Source organism: Crocodylus siamensis, chromosome 5 (assembly GCF_052110815.1).
Source record: "Crocodylus siamensis isolate JL-2025a chromosome 5, ASM5211081v1, whole genome shotgun sequence".
NCBI lineage: Eukaryota > Metazoa > Chordata > Crocodylia > Crocodylidae > Crocodylus > Crocodylus siamensis.
Window position 1 is genome coordinate 185,841,082 of NC_143399.1, and position 16,474 is coordinate 185,857,555.

General features: G+C 44.3%; 1 protein-coding gene and 1 long non-coding RNA gene across 22 annotated transcripts in view; one reads left to right on the forward strand and one right to left on the reverse strand.

Moving 5' to 3' along the window:
- The window catches only part of SVIL (supervillin), a 200,437-nt gene that overhangs the window by 41,270 nt on the left and 142,693 nt on the right, over window positions 1-16,474 (forward strand). For 5 of the 21 annotated variants that reach the window (XM_090047478.1, XM_090047479.1, XM_090047477.1 and 2 more), the window contains exon 1: window positions 11,059-11,137. In XM_090047478.1, coding sequence (XP_089903604.1) covers window positions 11,116-11,137 — 22 coding nt within the window. In that variant the 5' untranslated portion in view covers window positions 11,059-11,115. Of the gene's footprint in view, window positions 1-2,984; window positions 3,089-11,057; window positions 11,138-16,158; window positions 16,346-16,474 lie in introns of those variants that run through there. The other 16 variants (XM_090047472.1, XM_090047474.1, XM_090047473.1 and 13 more) reach the window with 8 other exon arrangements.
- LOC149865040 (uncharacterized) lies at window positions 7,927-15,613 on the reverse strand. Its single transcript, XR_016442356.1, has 4 exons — window positions 15,349-15,613; window positions 12,530-12,738; window positions 11,158-11,483; window positions 7,927-8,049 (listed from the first exon to the last, which is right to left on the reverse strand). It is a non-coding gene; the product is annotated as an uncharacterized LOC149865040 (long non-coding RNA).

The following is a 16,474-nucleotide window of genomic DNA, read 5'->3' on the forward strand; positions in this document are numbered from 1 at the left end:
AACCCAGTTCTGGCCCATGAACCCCCTTCTCTCTTCCCCCAGCATACCTGATCCAGCCACTGGTTCAGCTGGTCTGGGATTCATGCCGCATGTGACATAGTGCCCAGATTATCGGAATAGGTGTTATGAGCATCATAGGCCAGTGCAGCAGCCATGGTGGATGCCCTGACTGGATTGCACTGCTCTGGGATGAACATCTGCTCTGGGATGCATGCTGCACATGGCCCTTACTCCAGCCAGTTTGGGACCTGTGCTCCATGTAGTTTTTGCCAGGACTGTGCAGATCCCAGACTGTTTGGAGCAGGCACTGTGTACAGCACGAGTCCTGGAGCTGCCAGCATGGGCACCATGTGTTGTGCAGTTTATCAGGGGTGGCCACTTCATGTAGTGCAGCTACCACTCTGGCCAAACTGTGTCACACCTGGCACCCATGGCACTGAGGGATCCATGCACCATGCAGTGGAGGTCTCAGATAGGCTGGAGCAGCCACTGGATCAGGTAGGCTAGTGGAGCGGAAAGGCCATGGGCCACACATCTGGCTGGCCCCGCATCTTCATCCAGCCCATGAAGCCAGTTCAGTTTGACACCCCTGGTCTGGTGTAGGGGTTTGGACTTTCATCTTTTTGTTTTCAGTGTCCTCCTTGCTGTTCTGTTTAGGGGCTAGGTTGAAGGTCCCCGAGGCTTAGTAACTCTCTATGCCATTGTTGCTTTTTAAGTTCTCCTAATAAGGCAATATTCTTTTTTTTTTTTTAATCTCTTGAAATTTTTCCATACAGTACATTATGGCTATGGCTTCATTCATTACTAATCCAGTTCCCACCAGCACCTCCTGCCCTGCCCCAGTTGTTAACTCTTGATAGTTTTTTTTACTCCTGGATAATTCACCATTGTTTGTACTCCTTGTGAAGTGGTGAATTAACCAGAGTTTACCTGCAATTTTGTTGCCGGAGATGTAAAAATAACTTTATGTATGTGTGGTTTGTTTTTTTCCCAATATATTTGAATGAAGAACTGTGCAACATGCAGCTCAACTAGCCTAGTCCAGCATGACCTAGTTTTTCAGATGTTAAAATAATCTTAGAAATATGTAGGGTTTTTAGGTGGTGTTTGACTCTCCTCTTTAGATGTAAGGCATGAAAGTGTGCTTGTTTTTTCCTTTTTTAAAGTACTTTTGCTTAAATCTCTGCCCAGTAGTAAAGGAAACACTGTTACTGGTAGGTCTGCTCTGTTGTCTAGTTAATATTCTTGTGTTGGGCTGCTTGTTCATTGCAGCTGCTGTATGTTGGAAGATGAGAAAGCAGAAAAGTGACCTAGCAACTGTTCTGCATGGTGTTCCAGTCTGTCAGGGTCTTCATGACCCGGTTTTATTAGGGTTTCAGAATGCAATAAGATTCGTGACCAAAAGAGGTGAGGTTAGGCAAGAGGTAATTATTAGTGCATCACTGGATGGATGTTTTTTATTTTCTCTGAGCTTGTGTTCAGAGTCTCACCTTGCTAAGAAAAGCATATCTTCTTAGGGTACGAACCAGATTCTGTCCTTTGAATTTGGGCTGTATCACTTGGCAGTCTTTGATAAACTGCTGGATCAGGTAGAATCTTTAAAACAAGTATGTTGTACTTAGTTACTCAAGGAATAGCAGGATATTTGTTTAGGGAGTAGGCAACCAAGGGTTAGGAGTGGTGTCCGGAGGTATGTAGATACTGTGGTGTTAAAATAGATGTCCAACCTAGCTTTAAAGTGGGTGTCAAAGATATGGCCTTTGGGCCAGATCTGGCCTGCACCGCTGCCTATGGATCTTAAACTGGCATGCTGTAAGCAGAAACATGGGCAGCATGTAGGGCCCATCTGGCATGAGCTGCACATGGTGCAAGCGCTGGAGTTAGCATGCAGTATGCAAAGGCAGCCTGGAGCACGCGCTGACTGTGGTGCCCATACTGGACTGATCCTTCCTGCCTAGTGCTCAGGGCTGGTTCAAAGCAGGTGCCACATGCAGCACATGCTCCAGACTGGCTCCATGTGTACTGTGTGCCTCAAGCAAGGGTCAAGTGCTGTCTGAGGTTGAGGGTGGGGCACACGGTAGCACCTGCACTGGTCTGGAGTGTGTGCTGCTTGTGATGCAGCCTTAGTCTGGACCGGACATGGCCATGCAACTGCAACGTTGTCTTGTGGGTTGGGAGAGAGAGAAGGGAGAGGGAGAGAGCTGAGCCTTGGATGAGGCATGTGGTTACAGCGCGCTGTTCTAAACAATAGAGGTCTAATCTCTCATTCCCTATAGTAGAGCACTGGTGTGAAACACCAGTTTATACATCTCAGTTCTGTCTAAGGCAGCAGTTCCCAATCTGTGCTACGCATATCACCAGTGGTATACAGATAACCTGTCAGTGGTATGCATTAACAGATTTACTGACGTTACTTTATATGACAAAAATTTGCTGGTGGTACTTAAGGTTGTATTGTTTTAAATTGGTGGTGTGCAATCTGCCAGAGTTTAGGAACTGCTGATCTGAGGGACAGAAAAGGAAATCTTGCTCCAGGTGTATGCAGTCAAACTTATTTAATTTCCAAATAAGTCTAGCTGTCTATTTTGTTTGGCATAGGTGAGGCAAATTGGCTTCCATATTAAGTAACATAGGTCCTGGAATTAAGGATAGTATGCTTTCCCCATTTTCCAATTTAAAGTATAAAAACTATTAGAACTTTTTAACTTGGTGAGCCAAAGCCTTAATATGCCGGTTGTAAGTAGCGTCATATAAAGAAAACTATAGCAGAAAGATACTTTCCATGATTTAAATACTGTAGAAGTAAACAACTAGATTCCCTCATGTTTTTGTAATATTTACAGATAAACATTCAGTGATTACACTTCCACAATTTGTGTTTGAGCCAGGCTATCTTGAAGAGTGCCCTTCAGAATCAGTCAGTCAGTTCTTCCTTGGTTCTGCATCAAAATTTTTCCTTATTCTTTTTTTTTGGTTCCTTTTAGGCGGAGTGCGTGCAGATTTAAAATAAAACGTCCAGGGTTTTGAGTAACATGGACTTGGTTACAATTTCTCCTATGATTCTACAGGCAGGTGATGAAGAATTAAGGTAAGCTCTGGGCAACAACTGGTTGGGTTTTTTGTTGTTGCTTTTTTTTTAATTTAATTTGAGAAATGTTTTTCCTTAAGTTGGCTGGTTGCTTTTTACAAGTCTGTGTAGTTCATGTCTGACATGGCATCACACTAGTACTAAGCTATAAAGCAGGGGTCGGCAACCCCTGGCACGCATGCTGAGCGTGGTATGTGAGGCCGTTTTGCTTGGCATGCCGTGCCTCAGCTCCGGGAAGCTGCTGCCACCGATGGAGCCCGGGCTGCTCCGAGCAGGGCTTGCAGCATCCCAGCTGCCTGCTAGGAGTAGCTTAGGATCTGGCTGGCAGCAGCTCCCCAGAGCCAGGGCGGCTGCAGCCGGGAGGCTCCAAACAGCTGTGCTGGGCTCCGGCACCAGCACATGCAGGCATGCCTTGGGGCAGGCAGTGGGGCCAGGGCCTGAGGCAGCGCAGCCCAGGTCTCTTCTCCGCTCTTGGCACACAGGAGTTGAGCCTGGCGCAGCTGTTTGTAGCCTGCCCGCTGCTTGCTGCAGCTGCCCAGAGCCCGGGCTGGCTCCAAACAGCTGTGCTGGGCTCATCACCTCCATGTCAAGAGCAGGGGAGAGACCGGGGCTGCGCTGCCTCAGGCCCTGCCCCCACCTCCTGCTCCAAGGCGTGCCTGCATGCGCTGGTGCCGGAGCCCGCCCTGGCTCTGGGGAGCTGCTGCCAGCCGGATCCCAGGCTGCTCCCAGCAGGCAGCTGGGACGCTGCAAGCCCTGCTTGGAGCAGCCCAGGCTCCAGCAGCCACCCAGACCCAGGTGCGGTAGGGCTGCGGGGCAGAGGCTATGGGTGGGAGGGAAGGGGCAGCAGGGCTGGGGGCCAGGGGCTTTGGGTGGGGGGCAAGGGGCACAAGCAGAGCATCCTGCCCACGTACCGCTTGCCCTCATTTCGTTTTTCTGCCATGCCGGCACTCCGGCACTTTCCGAGGTAGGCATTATGGTGTTTTTCGGCACTCCGGCCAAAAAAATGTTGCCTACCCCTGCTATAAAGGGTGAGAGTAAAGTTGTTGAAGGATTAACTTCTGGGAGGTGGCAGAGATGATGATAAATATTGTCTGTTACCAGAGAATTGCTTCTCTGTATTGCAGTTCTTTGAATGCAATATTAAAATTGGTACTGCTGCTAGATGCAAGATGCTGCCAATGTTGCATTTGAGTATCCTCTCAAAAGTAGCCTTTTTTAAGACAGAGTAGATTATAGATGCATCTATATTTATGTATTTATTTAAAAACCTGTCTGCTATTCGCTCCCTTCCCCCCCCCCCCCCCCCCCCCCCCGCTTTTTAATGCAACTTGAACTCGTTGATTGCTTTCAGCTTTGATTTGTTTGAGGTGCATTTTGAGGTGCTTGTCCTTGGACCTGTTCTAGCCTGATACCTTGTTATCTTTATTTTATCTGACTAAATAATGGGTTCTTTCTCTGTCAAACGGGGAGAGAGATGCTGTGATACATCTTACATTTATGCTGCTAGACTTCAGAGTTCAGCTTTGTGAATTTAGGTAACAAAACACTTTGCCAGCTGTATTTAGTATCCTTGGCATGCCTGGCGGTGCTCTTCAGAGATCTGCTTCTTTATACAGAAGACTCGGTCCCTTTCAAAAGCTAAATTTACAACTAGGCCTGCTGCTTCCTGTACAGCCATTGTTTTGAAACAAGCATTATGATCCCTAGGCACTTACAAAAGAATCTTTCTCTTCACTAATTTAATCCATTGTTTTCCTTTTCCTGAATTAGAAATGATGACTTAGTCTATAGCAATCAGTCTTGCCACATTTGACAGTTCTTCAGAATTCTGATAAAATAAAGTCTTGGTTTGTAAACCACTGAAAAAATGATGAGAACTATTGGTAAATATTTATTTTAAGAGCAACTCAAACTGTCAGGGTTTCTTCCATTACTTGGCAGTTTAGAACACTTGTTTAATTCGGCTGTGACAGATGTTTTACATTTTTTGTTTAAAACTCGGTTAATCTTTTTTATCTATGGGATTTCTGCTTGCATTTATTGAAATTGGAGTAAAGAAATGTGACTTGGTTAAATATAATCATGAGATCTATTTAGTTTCAAGCCAACAAAGGTGGGGGAGGGGTTGTAGTAGGTACTTTCCTCATGAACTGTTAGACACCAGCTCTGTTTTGGAATAAAACTTCCTGTCTTAGAGAAATTGTGGCCATCCTGTTGTCTTGGTTAAGTCTGCTTCAATGGAAATGGCAGTGTCTGCAGTAGGATAGGTTGTATGGGAATTACAGTTCTTGTTCTTAATCTTCATTTGCTCAAAGTAGTCATAACTTTCCAAGGTGAGAGAACTCTCCACTCGAGAGTGAAAGTGTGCGGGGTTTTGTTAAGCAAAACCGATTCACTTGTTTTGGAGGATGTCTTTGGAGGAAGAGAACTACTTCTCCCATCATTTAAAAAACAACCCCCCCCCAACATATTTAGTAGAGCTTAGAGATCAAAAGGGTATATGAAACGAAGGTGAAAATGCCCTTTGCTCATTAAGAAAATGTTCATTAAGAAAATCTCCACTGACTGCGCTAGTGAAACCTGAATTTAATTGGACTACAGTGTCCTAGTTAAACACTTTATTTATTGTCTACACCAACTGTATGATGCCTAGGTAGTATACAGCTAACTATCCTGATGTAAGGTGCAGATCATCTGTTCAGTCAAAAAATGGATGAGCATTAATATCCTGATTTAACAATGCCTCACACTTTAAGATCATGAATGTTACCAGGCACTTGCCTGTCCTTGGCTGCATACAGATGTTCATTTTTACCACAAAAAAATTCTTCTGGTAAATAATTATAGCTCTGAAACTGGACTGTATAGACATTCTTCCAGCTATATATGTATAATCACAATGTGCAATAATTTGGATAGACATCATCAGAACATCCTGTCCCAAGCACTTAGCACGGTGCAGAAGGTGTGTGTGTGTGTGTGTGTATTATATATAATAAATGCACACAGCCCTCTTGTATCTTATGAGGGTTATTTTCATATATGTATATGTTAAAGTACCTAACAGTATTAAAACTGTACAATTGAGCAGTGAAGCCAGTAGATGAGTTATGGCTGAATCTGAATTAATTCCATTGTCTTGTGTAACGTGAACTACTGAGATGTAATCTTGCATATTTGTTTTGTGTAATCTCTCAAATGCCAGATATCACTCTGGTACTTTCTCAGTGTATTTGACTTGGTTTACTGTGTATTTTTTACCTGACTGATAAATCGCACTATTACAGATCATAGTTTACTGAAATATAGACTGATGACTGATAAAACACTGGTTGCCTGTCCAGACCAGCTGAATCTACCTTGTAATTTACTACTTGGTCCCTTGTCCCTTGAATTTCACCTTGTGCTGTGCTGCTTATTGGGAGGCTAGGGAAGAAAACTGCAAGATATACAGACACAGACTTAAACCATATAAATGCATAGCTGAAAGGGCTTTTTTTAATTAAAAAAAGAGAGGAAAAAAAAAGAGAAAAACATCTAGTATAAAGTTAGTGCTACACTGTTATTTATCTGGATGTCCAGTGAAATGAAGAAAAAACTTGCATGTGTCAATTTATTGCCTTTGGTACTTCATATTTGAGAAATGGTACATGATTAGGCATACACAAAAAGGAGCAGAATTAAGGTTCCACATGCAACTGAATTGTTATTTCGGTCTCCGCTGTAAGCCTGATAATGTTAATTCCATGTAATTTGCAATCAAACAAATTTCTAAATTTGGAGGCTTATCCTTTTATACAAAAAGTTCAGCCAGTTGCTTTCCTTCATAGCACAGTGTGAGATAATGTATTGAAGGCTTTCACTTCTTTCACTAGGGTTAGAACTGAATCAAGGGCGATATTCAGGGTTTTTTACAAATCCCTTGTTGCCTTGATGCGATGAAATAATATCCATGTCATTAATGTTACAGATTGTGTATCTTCACTAAATCAGCTTTAGGTCCACTAGAAATGTTGACTCTATGTGCCTCTAGGGCTTCTTTTATATCCAGTTTATTTCTCTTGGTGCCAATCAAACTGTTCCTACTTCATCACTATTACAGTTTGCAATCAACTGCCTTTTTGAGACTCCATTTAAATTGAGCGGTTGACCTTTGCACAGTTTGAGGAGTACTGCCACATTGTATGCATTTGTCTTCCTCTAACCATGAAATGATTTGTGCTTTTGTTACTTTGAGAATAGATTGCTGTAACTTTTTACGTACTGATTTGCTGAACCAAGGAATTGACACTCTTGTTATCCCAGAATGATGGGGGAGGCCTCTCATAGTAAAGATGCACTGGCATACGTTTCATACTTACCCTTTTGTAACTGCCTTTCTCTGCTAAATAATAACCTTTTGAAATGTTGTTGTGTCTTGGGACAAATTGGTTCCAAATTCTACCGACTGAGCAGGGGTCAATTGTTCAAGTCTGTGTGGCACTACTACCAGCAAGTATCATATATCCCAGACTCTTCAGCCTGGGGATTCAGGTACTACCAGATCCACAGCAGGCATCTTATGTGCAAGCCCCAAGCCTGGAGGCCTTGAAGTTCAGATACCCCCTAGTCTTACTTGCTTCTAGCCAAAATGCCAAAGGAGCAAAGTAGAGGAAAAGCCCAAGATAAATCTCCCATCACCATCAATTGTGTACCCAAGATTCTCACATCTGAAGTCTCACGCAGGGGTCACCCTGCCTACAGTGCAAGAGACAGGCCTGTACCCTCTAACTACAGCAAGACATTCAAGGTCGAGAAGAGGGGCGTCTCCCCTGCCTAATAACTGGGAATTAAAAATTAAGCAGCAGGTTAACCATGCTGGAAACATCTGTGATGTATGAAGCCACAGTCATTTGCTTATATGTCCTTTGTTTATGGCATTCTCATTTGTTGTAGTTCATTTTCCATCTGTTTGTGTGTCTCTAGAAAGAAAAGAAGGTGGAAACTTAACTTTTGTCTACTATTCTCTAGTGCAGAGAATGAAGCTTCAGGCATCTTTTATGAACAACATAGTGTGATAAAGAATGAAAACTCACTCATTCTTCTTTAGGGTTGACCTCAGGTTATAGTGTCATAGAGAAGTAGGGTTGGAAGGGACCTCCAGAGGTCATGTAGTCTAGCCCCCTGCCTGAGGCAGCATTGTCCCTACCCAAACCATCACATACAAACCATAATCTAAACTCTACATAAGATTACCATCAACCCTAACAGCAGACCTAATTCCTTAACCTACCACAGCTAAAGCAGGAGAACCGTTGTAGCGCATGTCCTGCTTCTATAAAGTGTTGTCAATATATGATCAAGACGTTCTGGAATTGCATCATTGGTGTTATCTCTGTTTGGGGATTTGAGAATGTTTATTGCTTGGATACACCATCCATGTCCATCAGGAGTTGACAGTAAAGGCACCAGAACAAGGGACGTGAAAAAAGTATGTGGCGGGGGAAAGCTGGAGACTAACGTAAATTGAGTATGAGCATGGCAGATTCCCTTAGAGACAGCATCTTCATTATGCAGTTGCATAAGAAGTTTTTGTTTAATAAGAAACTAGGCTGGGACTTTTTACACTTGTGAGGCTTTTTATGTTGGGGAGAGGTATCTGTGCACACTTGTTAAAACATTAATTGCATGCAGATCTTATGTCACCTTAAACTCTGGAATTCTGGGTATCGAGCATATGTCCGAGTTCGAGGAACTAACAACCTACCTAAGAACTGCAGCACTGAATGAGGACAGCAGTCTACTCAGTTTATCATGTGGTTAGTACTGTGCCAGGGGTGGGAAATTTATTTTCACCCACAGGCCACATAAGGAGTTTTGGGAAGCTGTCATGGGCCAGATCAGCAGTCCCCTGTGCAACAGCTTACCAAACCTCCCTATGTGGGATGGGGCTGCAGGTAGGTGGGGAGCTAGTATGGGTGTGCATGGGCAGCAGCTTCAGCAAGGGCAGCCCAGCCAGGGCCCCTGGCACCACCAGTGCTTCCTCTGGGCTGCCCTTCTTCCTGAGGATGGGCTAGAGCTGCTTCCCAGCTTTGGTGACCCAGGTCTGGAGACGGCAGTGGCTGGACAGAAGCTGCTGCTAGGCTCCAGGAAAAAGTAAGAGCTGTCAGTAGGCATGGCCACCTCCCCTTCATTGCTCCTGGGGTCTTCTTGCTAGATCCAGCCCTCAGTCTGTATTTTGCCCACCCTGGTGGACAAAATGTGGCCCGGGGGCTGGATGCGGCCTGCCAGGCCATTCTGTCCGGCCCGCAGGGCCCCTAAAAAACTTAGAAAATTAATATTTATCTGCTCTAGGCTGCCTGTCATGCGGCCCTCGATGTTTTGCCAAAACTCAGTAAGTGGCCCTCTGCCCAAAATAATTGCCCGACCCTGCTGTAATAGGTGCTTCAAAAAGTAATGAAGCCGGGTAGTGGGTAGTTAGTGAATAACATGTTTCATTTCTCCTTGATCAACTCTTGGCTCGTGTCTTGAGGAAAAAAGTTTTTTACATTCCTGTTAAAACTCTTGTTTTGGTGTCCTGCTCTGGATGTCTGGAATAAGTTTTCTTCCTGCTGGTAATTTTATTTCCCAGTGCAGTTAACAAACTGGATCAGAGCCTTATCCTGCTGGCACAATGGCTCTTTAAAGTAAGAGCAGATTGAGAAATCATGTGATAAGTGATGGTGGCTCAGCAGTGTTGCTCATACTAATGCTTTTGGGCTGTGACCTCCATCTTTTAAATAGCTTTTTAAACCCAATGCTTGCACCATGCAGCTCACATCCCTTTAAAAAAAAAAAAAAAAAAAAGTGGGGGGAACGCTTTGCTTACTCAAGTAAGTACAAAACCTCCTTGTGGCTTTATCACTGAGTTATGAGCCGTAGCATAACTAGTGGTAAATACTGTGATGAGAGAGCAGTCTGTCATTCTTTCTATTTAGAAAGAATGGTGCTTATCAGGAGACAGATAGTGAATGAAATGCAACTGTTCCTTATGTGCTTGAATTCTTAAATATACATATACATTCTGTTCCATAAGAATTCCAGCTATCAGATAAATACAGCTTTCAAAGTCAAACTTCAGGTCTTAATTTAATAATACAAAATGAAACCAATTTTTCTTTCCTTAGACAATTCCCTGGCTGCATTGTAATTCATTAAGTGAGGATCCTGGCATCTCTGTCAACTTGAAATTCCACAGCACTTTTTTTTCCTCTACTAGTTACAGCTGTGTTTCTCAAATGGATGTAAATACCTCTTGGACTGTTTCAGACAGTTCCTACATTTTACTAGCAATAAAACTAGTTCCTAATTTTAAGGATCCTGCTCAGTGAGGAAAAAGAAATATTCCCCTATTTGTGGAGTTCTAGGTGACTTTCAGAGGCACCTCTTGTTCAGAAACATGCTTCCCTACAGCTTTTATGTTTTTCTTTGAGACCAAATCCTGTCTCAGGATGGCCGTGGTAAACCCTGATCCTTGGTGTGTCTGTGCCCAGATAAGTGGACACCCATCTCAAGCCCCACTATGGAGTCTTCAGTCGTTCCTCTTCAGGGGAGAAGTACAAGAGAATCTGGCTCCATTGTTGCTTGTAAAGCGTTTCATTGCCTCTCTCCAACGTTATAGTCATTTTGCTGGTGCTGTACTTCAGGAAGTGGTTGATCCAATGAAAACTACCCCAAATGAAACTAGTGTCAGTAACAGTGAAGGGCTCATTATCTGAGAGGGAGAGTGGGAAGGGGGAAGGAAAGCTGGGATAGGGAAGAACTTTTATGAGAGTCATTTTAGGTTCTCTCAAGCTTGAATATGCTAAATGAGTGAGGTTTTATAAATGAACCAATCGGGATGGCCAGGCACACGGTACAGGCAACACTTTTATCCCACGGGAGGAAGAGGGGAGGAGGGGTGAATGAGCCAGAAGATAAAAGCTGAAACAAAGCTATGCTGTCCTTCTGAGTCATTCGTGTGGACTGGCTGGTAAGGCTTTCTGCTCCTGAGATACAGAAGTGGAGTCATGATTCTAACAATGGATGCTGGTAAGTTGTGTTAAGCTTACCTTTTCCTGAATAAGAGCACTTCTCTGTGGAAGGAACAAACCTAGCAGCTGTTTTCAAAATGTTTTAAGTAATTCAGTTTTGTGTGTATTTATACCAGGCTTCCTAAGCTGTAGAATTCGGTCTTGTATGAGTGTAATGCTATAATTATTCCTTAACTGTTGGTATGTATCCTCTTTGGAAATCTGAGTCCCTGATACCTCTGTGAGCGTCTCCATTAATACGAGCTCTTCTGGCTTCATTAAAGGGACAGTCAATGAAACGGTCACAGCCAGCCCCAGGGCCTTGGGAGACCAATTCTTATTTCAAGACCAGCAGAGATGAGTACCTATGAACGATATAGAATAAACCATCTGCATGTTACACCTAAGAAAGAAACAAAAGGTAGCAGACAAACAATGAAGTCAAGACATTACTTGTAGTTCCTCAATTCCTCAGCTTTTTGAAGATGCTTTGTCCTGTGTTTGGCGGGGTAGGAGGTGCTCACTGCACTCCAAAATGCTCCGAATCTGCTCATGTTTCAGCTTGTCAAAAAATGGGTTCTTGCAGGAGTACTTTTTTTCCCCCCCCCCTTTTTGTGAGTTCTTAAGTAGGGGTGCACCAATAGAAGTTTTTGAGGCTGATACAGATAGCTGATATTTAAGGAGGCATATCAGCTGCTACCGATCTGATTTCTGATACAGCATGGAGAGTTGGTACAGCTAGTAAGTCTCTTGTGGTGGGAGGGGAGGGGAAGGGAGGGAAAGATCAAGGCCCACACAGTGGGGGAGTGGGGCTGGGGCAGGTGCTACCTGGCTGGGGCAGGGCGGGTAGTGGGACGGAGCTGCAGCTTGTCGGGGGGGGAGAAGGGCAATTCCCACTGCTGCGTGTACCCCGTGAGGGCACGGGAGGAGTGGGGGAGTGCGTGTGCTACCCAGATCTGGTGGGCTGCTGCTGTGGGCTGGGCCTGGGACTGTGCCAGGATCTTCCTGGTTGGTGCTGGGCCAGGTTGCGCTCAGTGTGGGCAGCAGCACTGGGTGGGGAGTTGCAACCATCCCAAACTTTGCTGTAGTGCCCCTCCAACCCCCTCTTCCAGCACTGCCGCCCATCTGCCCGAAGTGCAGCATGACCCAGCCCCCACCAGGAAGAGCCCAGTGTGGCCCCAGTTCATAACTGCAGCCGCCCTGCTCAGATCTGGGGGGGGACATGCCCCCCTTGCCCGCCTGGAATGCATGCAGCAGCAGGAGCCGCCTCCCTCTCACACCTATCGGATGAGCCGTGGCTGGGCAGCACCTGCCCCAGCCTGTCCCACTTCCTCCTTCATGGAGGGGACCTTGATCTGCTCCTTCCAGTGCCCCTTCCCTCACCCTTCCCTGTCTGCCACAACAGACTTACCAGCTGCACACAGCTCTTCATGTTGTCACTCTGCTCCTCGCTGCCTATGTACTGCGCTGCAGCTGCACGCACGCACGGGCCATTTATCGGCTACATTATTGGCTACATCATGGCCATTTCCAATGCAGTAAATTTTCTTTATGTTGGTGCCAATACGATATCAGACGTCTATTCCTGAGTTTGGGAGCAGCCTTTAAAATCCCAGCCACCTGGGTGGTAATAATAAACTGTTTAGCTGTATAATGAAATGAGTTGAGCTCAATCCCATTCCTTGTGGAAGGAACTGTTTCTGTGTTACAACTGGCATCCTTAAAATTCTTCAGTAAAGAAGGCCGGGGTTTATCTCAGTAGGCATAGGCAGCAGAAGACCAGGGCTAATGAGGGTTATTCTCCCCTGCCCTCCCCATACTAATTTCCCAGTAGCTGGTGACAGTGCCACTGCCATACCCCACTACTGCAGCAGCATGCCCAGCGCCCACTCTGCACACTGTCACCGCAGCACCAGTGTGCACCAGCCCCATCAAGGCCCTGCGGTCAAGTGGGTTCACCCTGCACCACCCAGCCCCTCCCCCAAGTAATATTTTTCTCCCTCTGCTTATGTGGGTAAGGGCAGGGCAGAGAGCACCAGTGCTTCTGCTGTACCCATGGCTACAACCTCGATTTATTGCTTTCAGTTAATTGAACACATCTCACCGTATTTTAAAGCATGTAAAAAAATGAAAGAGAAACTGAAAGAATTATCATAGTTACTCTTTATGCTGTCTCAGGACAGGAGCTTACTTGGGGGAGAAGGGAGCCTTGTAAGAGTAATGTTTTATTTTTGAATGTGGTGCTCAAATTGATGCACACATTAGGACAAATCTTACTCAGGACACTTTGTACATGTGGGCAGGGGCAGATCCAGGATTTTGCAAAAGGCATGCAGGAGCAGCACCTGGTATTAAAAGGGATGGCAACATCTCCTGCTCCAGCCTTTATCTTCCCCTTCTAACACCCCCCATGCCTCTGGGGACATTTTAAGTCCCCAAAACATGTAAGACTACATCCCCACCTCCTTCCTGTCCATGCTCAGAGACCCCTAACCTCCCAGGTTGTTCTTTCCTACTGTCTAGGAGGCAGGAGAAGCTCCACCTGGACTGTGCAGGGCCTAGGTTCATATGGGTGCCAAGTGTGAGAGGGACTTCCCTTTCCCCGTGTCTGTTCCTGAGGAGACTGAGCAAGGAGAGAGAATCCACACTCCCACTATTAGTGCTGCTGTCCCCAGCTGAGCCCAGCCCCTGTGCAGCCCAGATGTAAGAGACTAGAGCAGCTCTGGAGCTGCCCCTGCCCTCCAGGACAGCAGGGAATGCAGCAGCAGGTCATGGAGACGCAAAAGGGTAGAAGAGGAATGAGGGAGGGGATGTGCCTCTGAGCACAGAGGTGAAAGGGGGTGGGAATTTTTACTTGCTTTGGGGACTTAAAAAAATTCCCAGAGGCTTCTGCTGCAGCACAGTTCAGTCTGAAAGCGGAGTATGGTCACCACTGCACCACCTCTGGGTATGCCCCTGCATGCAGGGCAGACACTTTTCCACCTTGTAATGGAAAGTTGACTCTCGCTGATATTGTGCAGCTGGTTTTATTTGCATTAACGTTATCAGGGGTTTGAGGGGTAAGCTTGTCTCTTGTTTTCTGCCTCAGTAGTGCAGCTTTCCTCCTTAAGCAACTCTGAAGGGATTGCAAACTTTTGTTTAATCCTCAACATAAAATCAAAACTTGTCTAAGCGGTCATGACCAGAAGTCAAGACTTTAAGCTACGCTAATGGTTATAGAGAAGTTGGAAATCGGGTCCTTGCACCAGTGAGGTTTCTAATCAAAAGTGATGGAATGCAGCATGTACAAAGAAATTGAGGTGTACTTGGCTTTTGTTCAGGCTTTTGGGATTTTCAGCTTTCTATACTGTTTTGCTCACTATCTCCTCTTCAGTACAGTTGCATCCAAAGGTTCCAGTCAACCTCAAGGCTTTTGTGCAAATGCACACACTATTTGTGTCTCATTTACAGATGGGAAAACTGATGCACTGAGGCTAAAGTACTTGCTCAGAATTGCAAGGAGACACTGATGTAGCCAAGAGCCAAACTCAGTTTTCCTGAGACTCAGTTCAATGTCTTTCCCATGGGATTTTTACTTCCAAGTTCTGGAGTTGAGGTTTCATGGAAGCAGTTTGTGTGGAGGCAGGAGGGAGAGAAGAGTTGTGTTTTAGTGGTGTTCTTGTTCCTTTAGTTTTAAGGGTGGACATGAGAGAGAGTAGTAGGGAAGCAGTCTCATTTAGTTTTAAAAATGTTGCATCTAATCTTGTATTTTCATTTTAAAAATATTTTTAGCTGGTGTGTCTTTTTACAGTGTAAGAAACCTATAAGTGTATCATGCTATTTTTTAGTTTGTGTTCAATGAAATCTTAACTCTTACATTTTTCTATCGGGACAGTGTCGCTAGCTCTATTGTCCCACTACCAGAGGTACGGCAGTCATACAGCTGATATTTTTAGAAAGTTATGTTGCCTTGTATTGGTAATAAACAAAAATAGCCAGCAGGTTCCAAAATGTCCAAGTTCTTAAATGGTAGTTGTTTGCACTATTGTGGGGAAAACATTTCTAAATACTTAAAAGGAGTTGGCATACTCTAATCATGATAACATGCAGTTCTGTGACTTTCTGCAGAGATAATATTAAACTTACAATATTAAACACAAGTGTTTTTGTTTTTTAAAACCAAGTGGGAAAATAGGCAGTTTAATACTTGTATGACAACTGCATGAGTTAAATCTGATCTGTTGCACCTACCTCATTGTCCCTCTGTTTACTTATTTCAAATAATATTTTGGTCTAGAAGTCTGGGTCAGTATCTTGTCTTGGATGTCATTTTGTTAAATTTTTTCTCAACTACTAAAATTCTTCTTTTTTGTTTGTTCCTTTAAAGAATGTCTTTTATGCAAGTGAAATCCTCACTCGGTATTCCTTTCTGTTCCATCCTGTTCCTCTTCCATATCTCTTTTTTGCCTCTCAGTCTTCTGTAGTTTCTAATTTCTTGTAAGGGTGAGACTGGGGAGAGAGGAGGGTGCGAAATGAAAGTGGCAAGACAAGAGTTGACAGTATAATTGGACTTGAAGCGGCTATAGGCTGGGACGGTTGCAACAGCTGATCTGATCCTTCTGAGTTTCCAGAGCTATTTATGGTAGATTAGCTATATCAAAGCTCAACTGTTCAGCCCATAAAAGGTTGGTCCTGTGTGAAATTGCCACACTGCTTTTGGCTTAGTCCTCTGAGGTTGGGGAGCCTATAGTTTTATGGGGATAAATCCAGTGATGGATGGAAATGCTAAAAGCAGATCTAGGAACTACATTGTTGAGGACTTCAGATGGCTGAGAACTTTCAAAAGACTATTTTTGCTAACAGTTTTTAGCTTAAGCACTTTGGAAGCAGCTCTTGGAATATAGCTTTGCATATCTACTGCATTTGGTGTGCACATGCCATTGGAAAGCACCATTCTAAATTTATCCGACTTATCCAAATCATCTTGACTGCAGATGTACTTGCCAACCTTGCATGCTGATATTTGGTAACTTGTGTGATGTGTCACTTTTGTTTTCTTAGCACCTGAATGATAGCCTTTTTGGAAAGAGATTTTAGAGAAGAGAGAAACCTCTCCGGAACAGTATTTTGGAAATCTAACCTACTGATTTCAACTCTTTTTGAGCCAGTAGTTCTTAGTAACTGTTTTATGAAGACACCTCTTTCCTTTTCTTCCGCATAAGGAGACTTTTTTAAACCAGATTTTGAAGTAAGTAACACACAATTCTAAGAACTTGAAAGTAAAAATTTCAACAGTAGTTGTCTGAATATTTGATGCTTTGTCAAGTTGAAATGAATGGGTTTATTCCAGGCTGTGCATGCCAGTCACTTAGCCTTC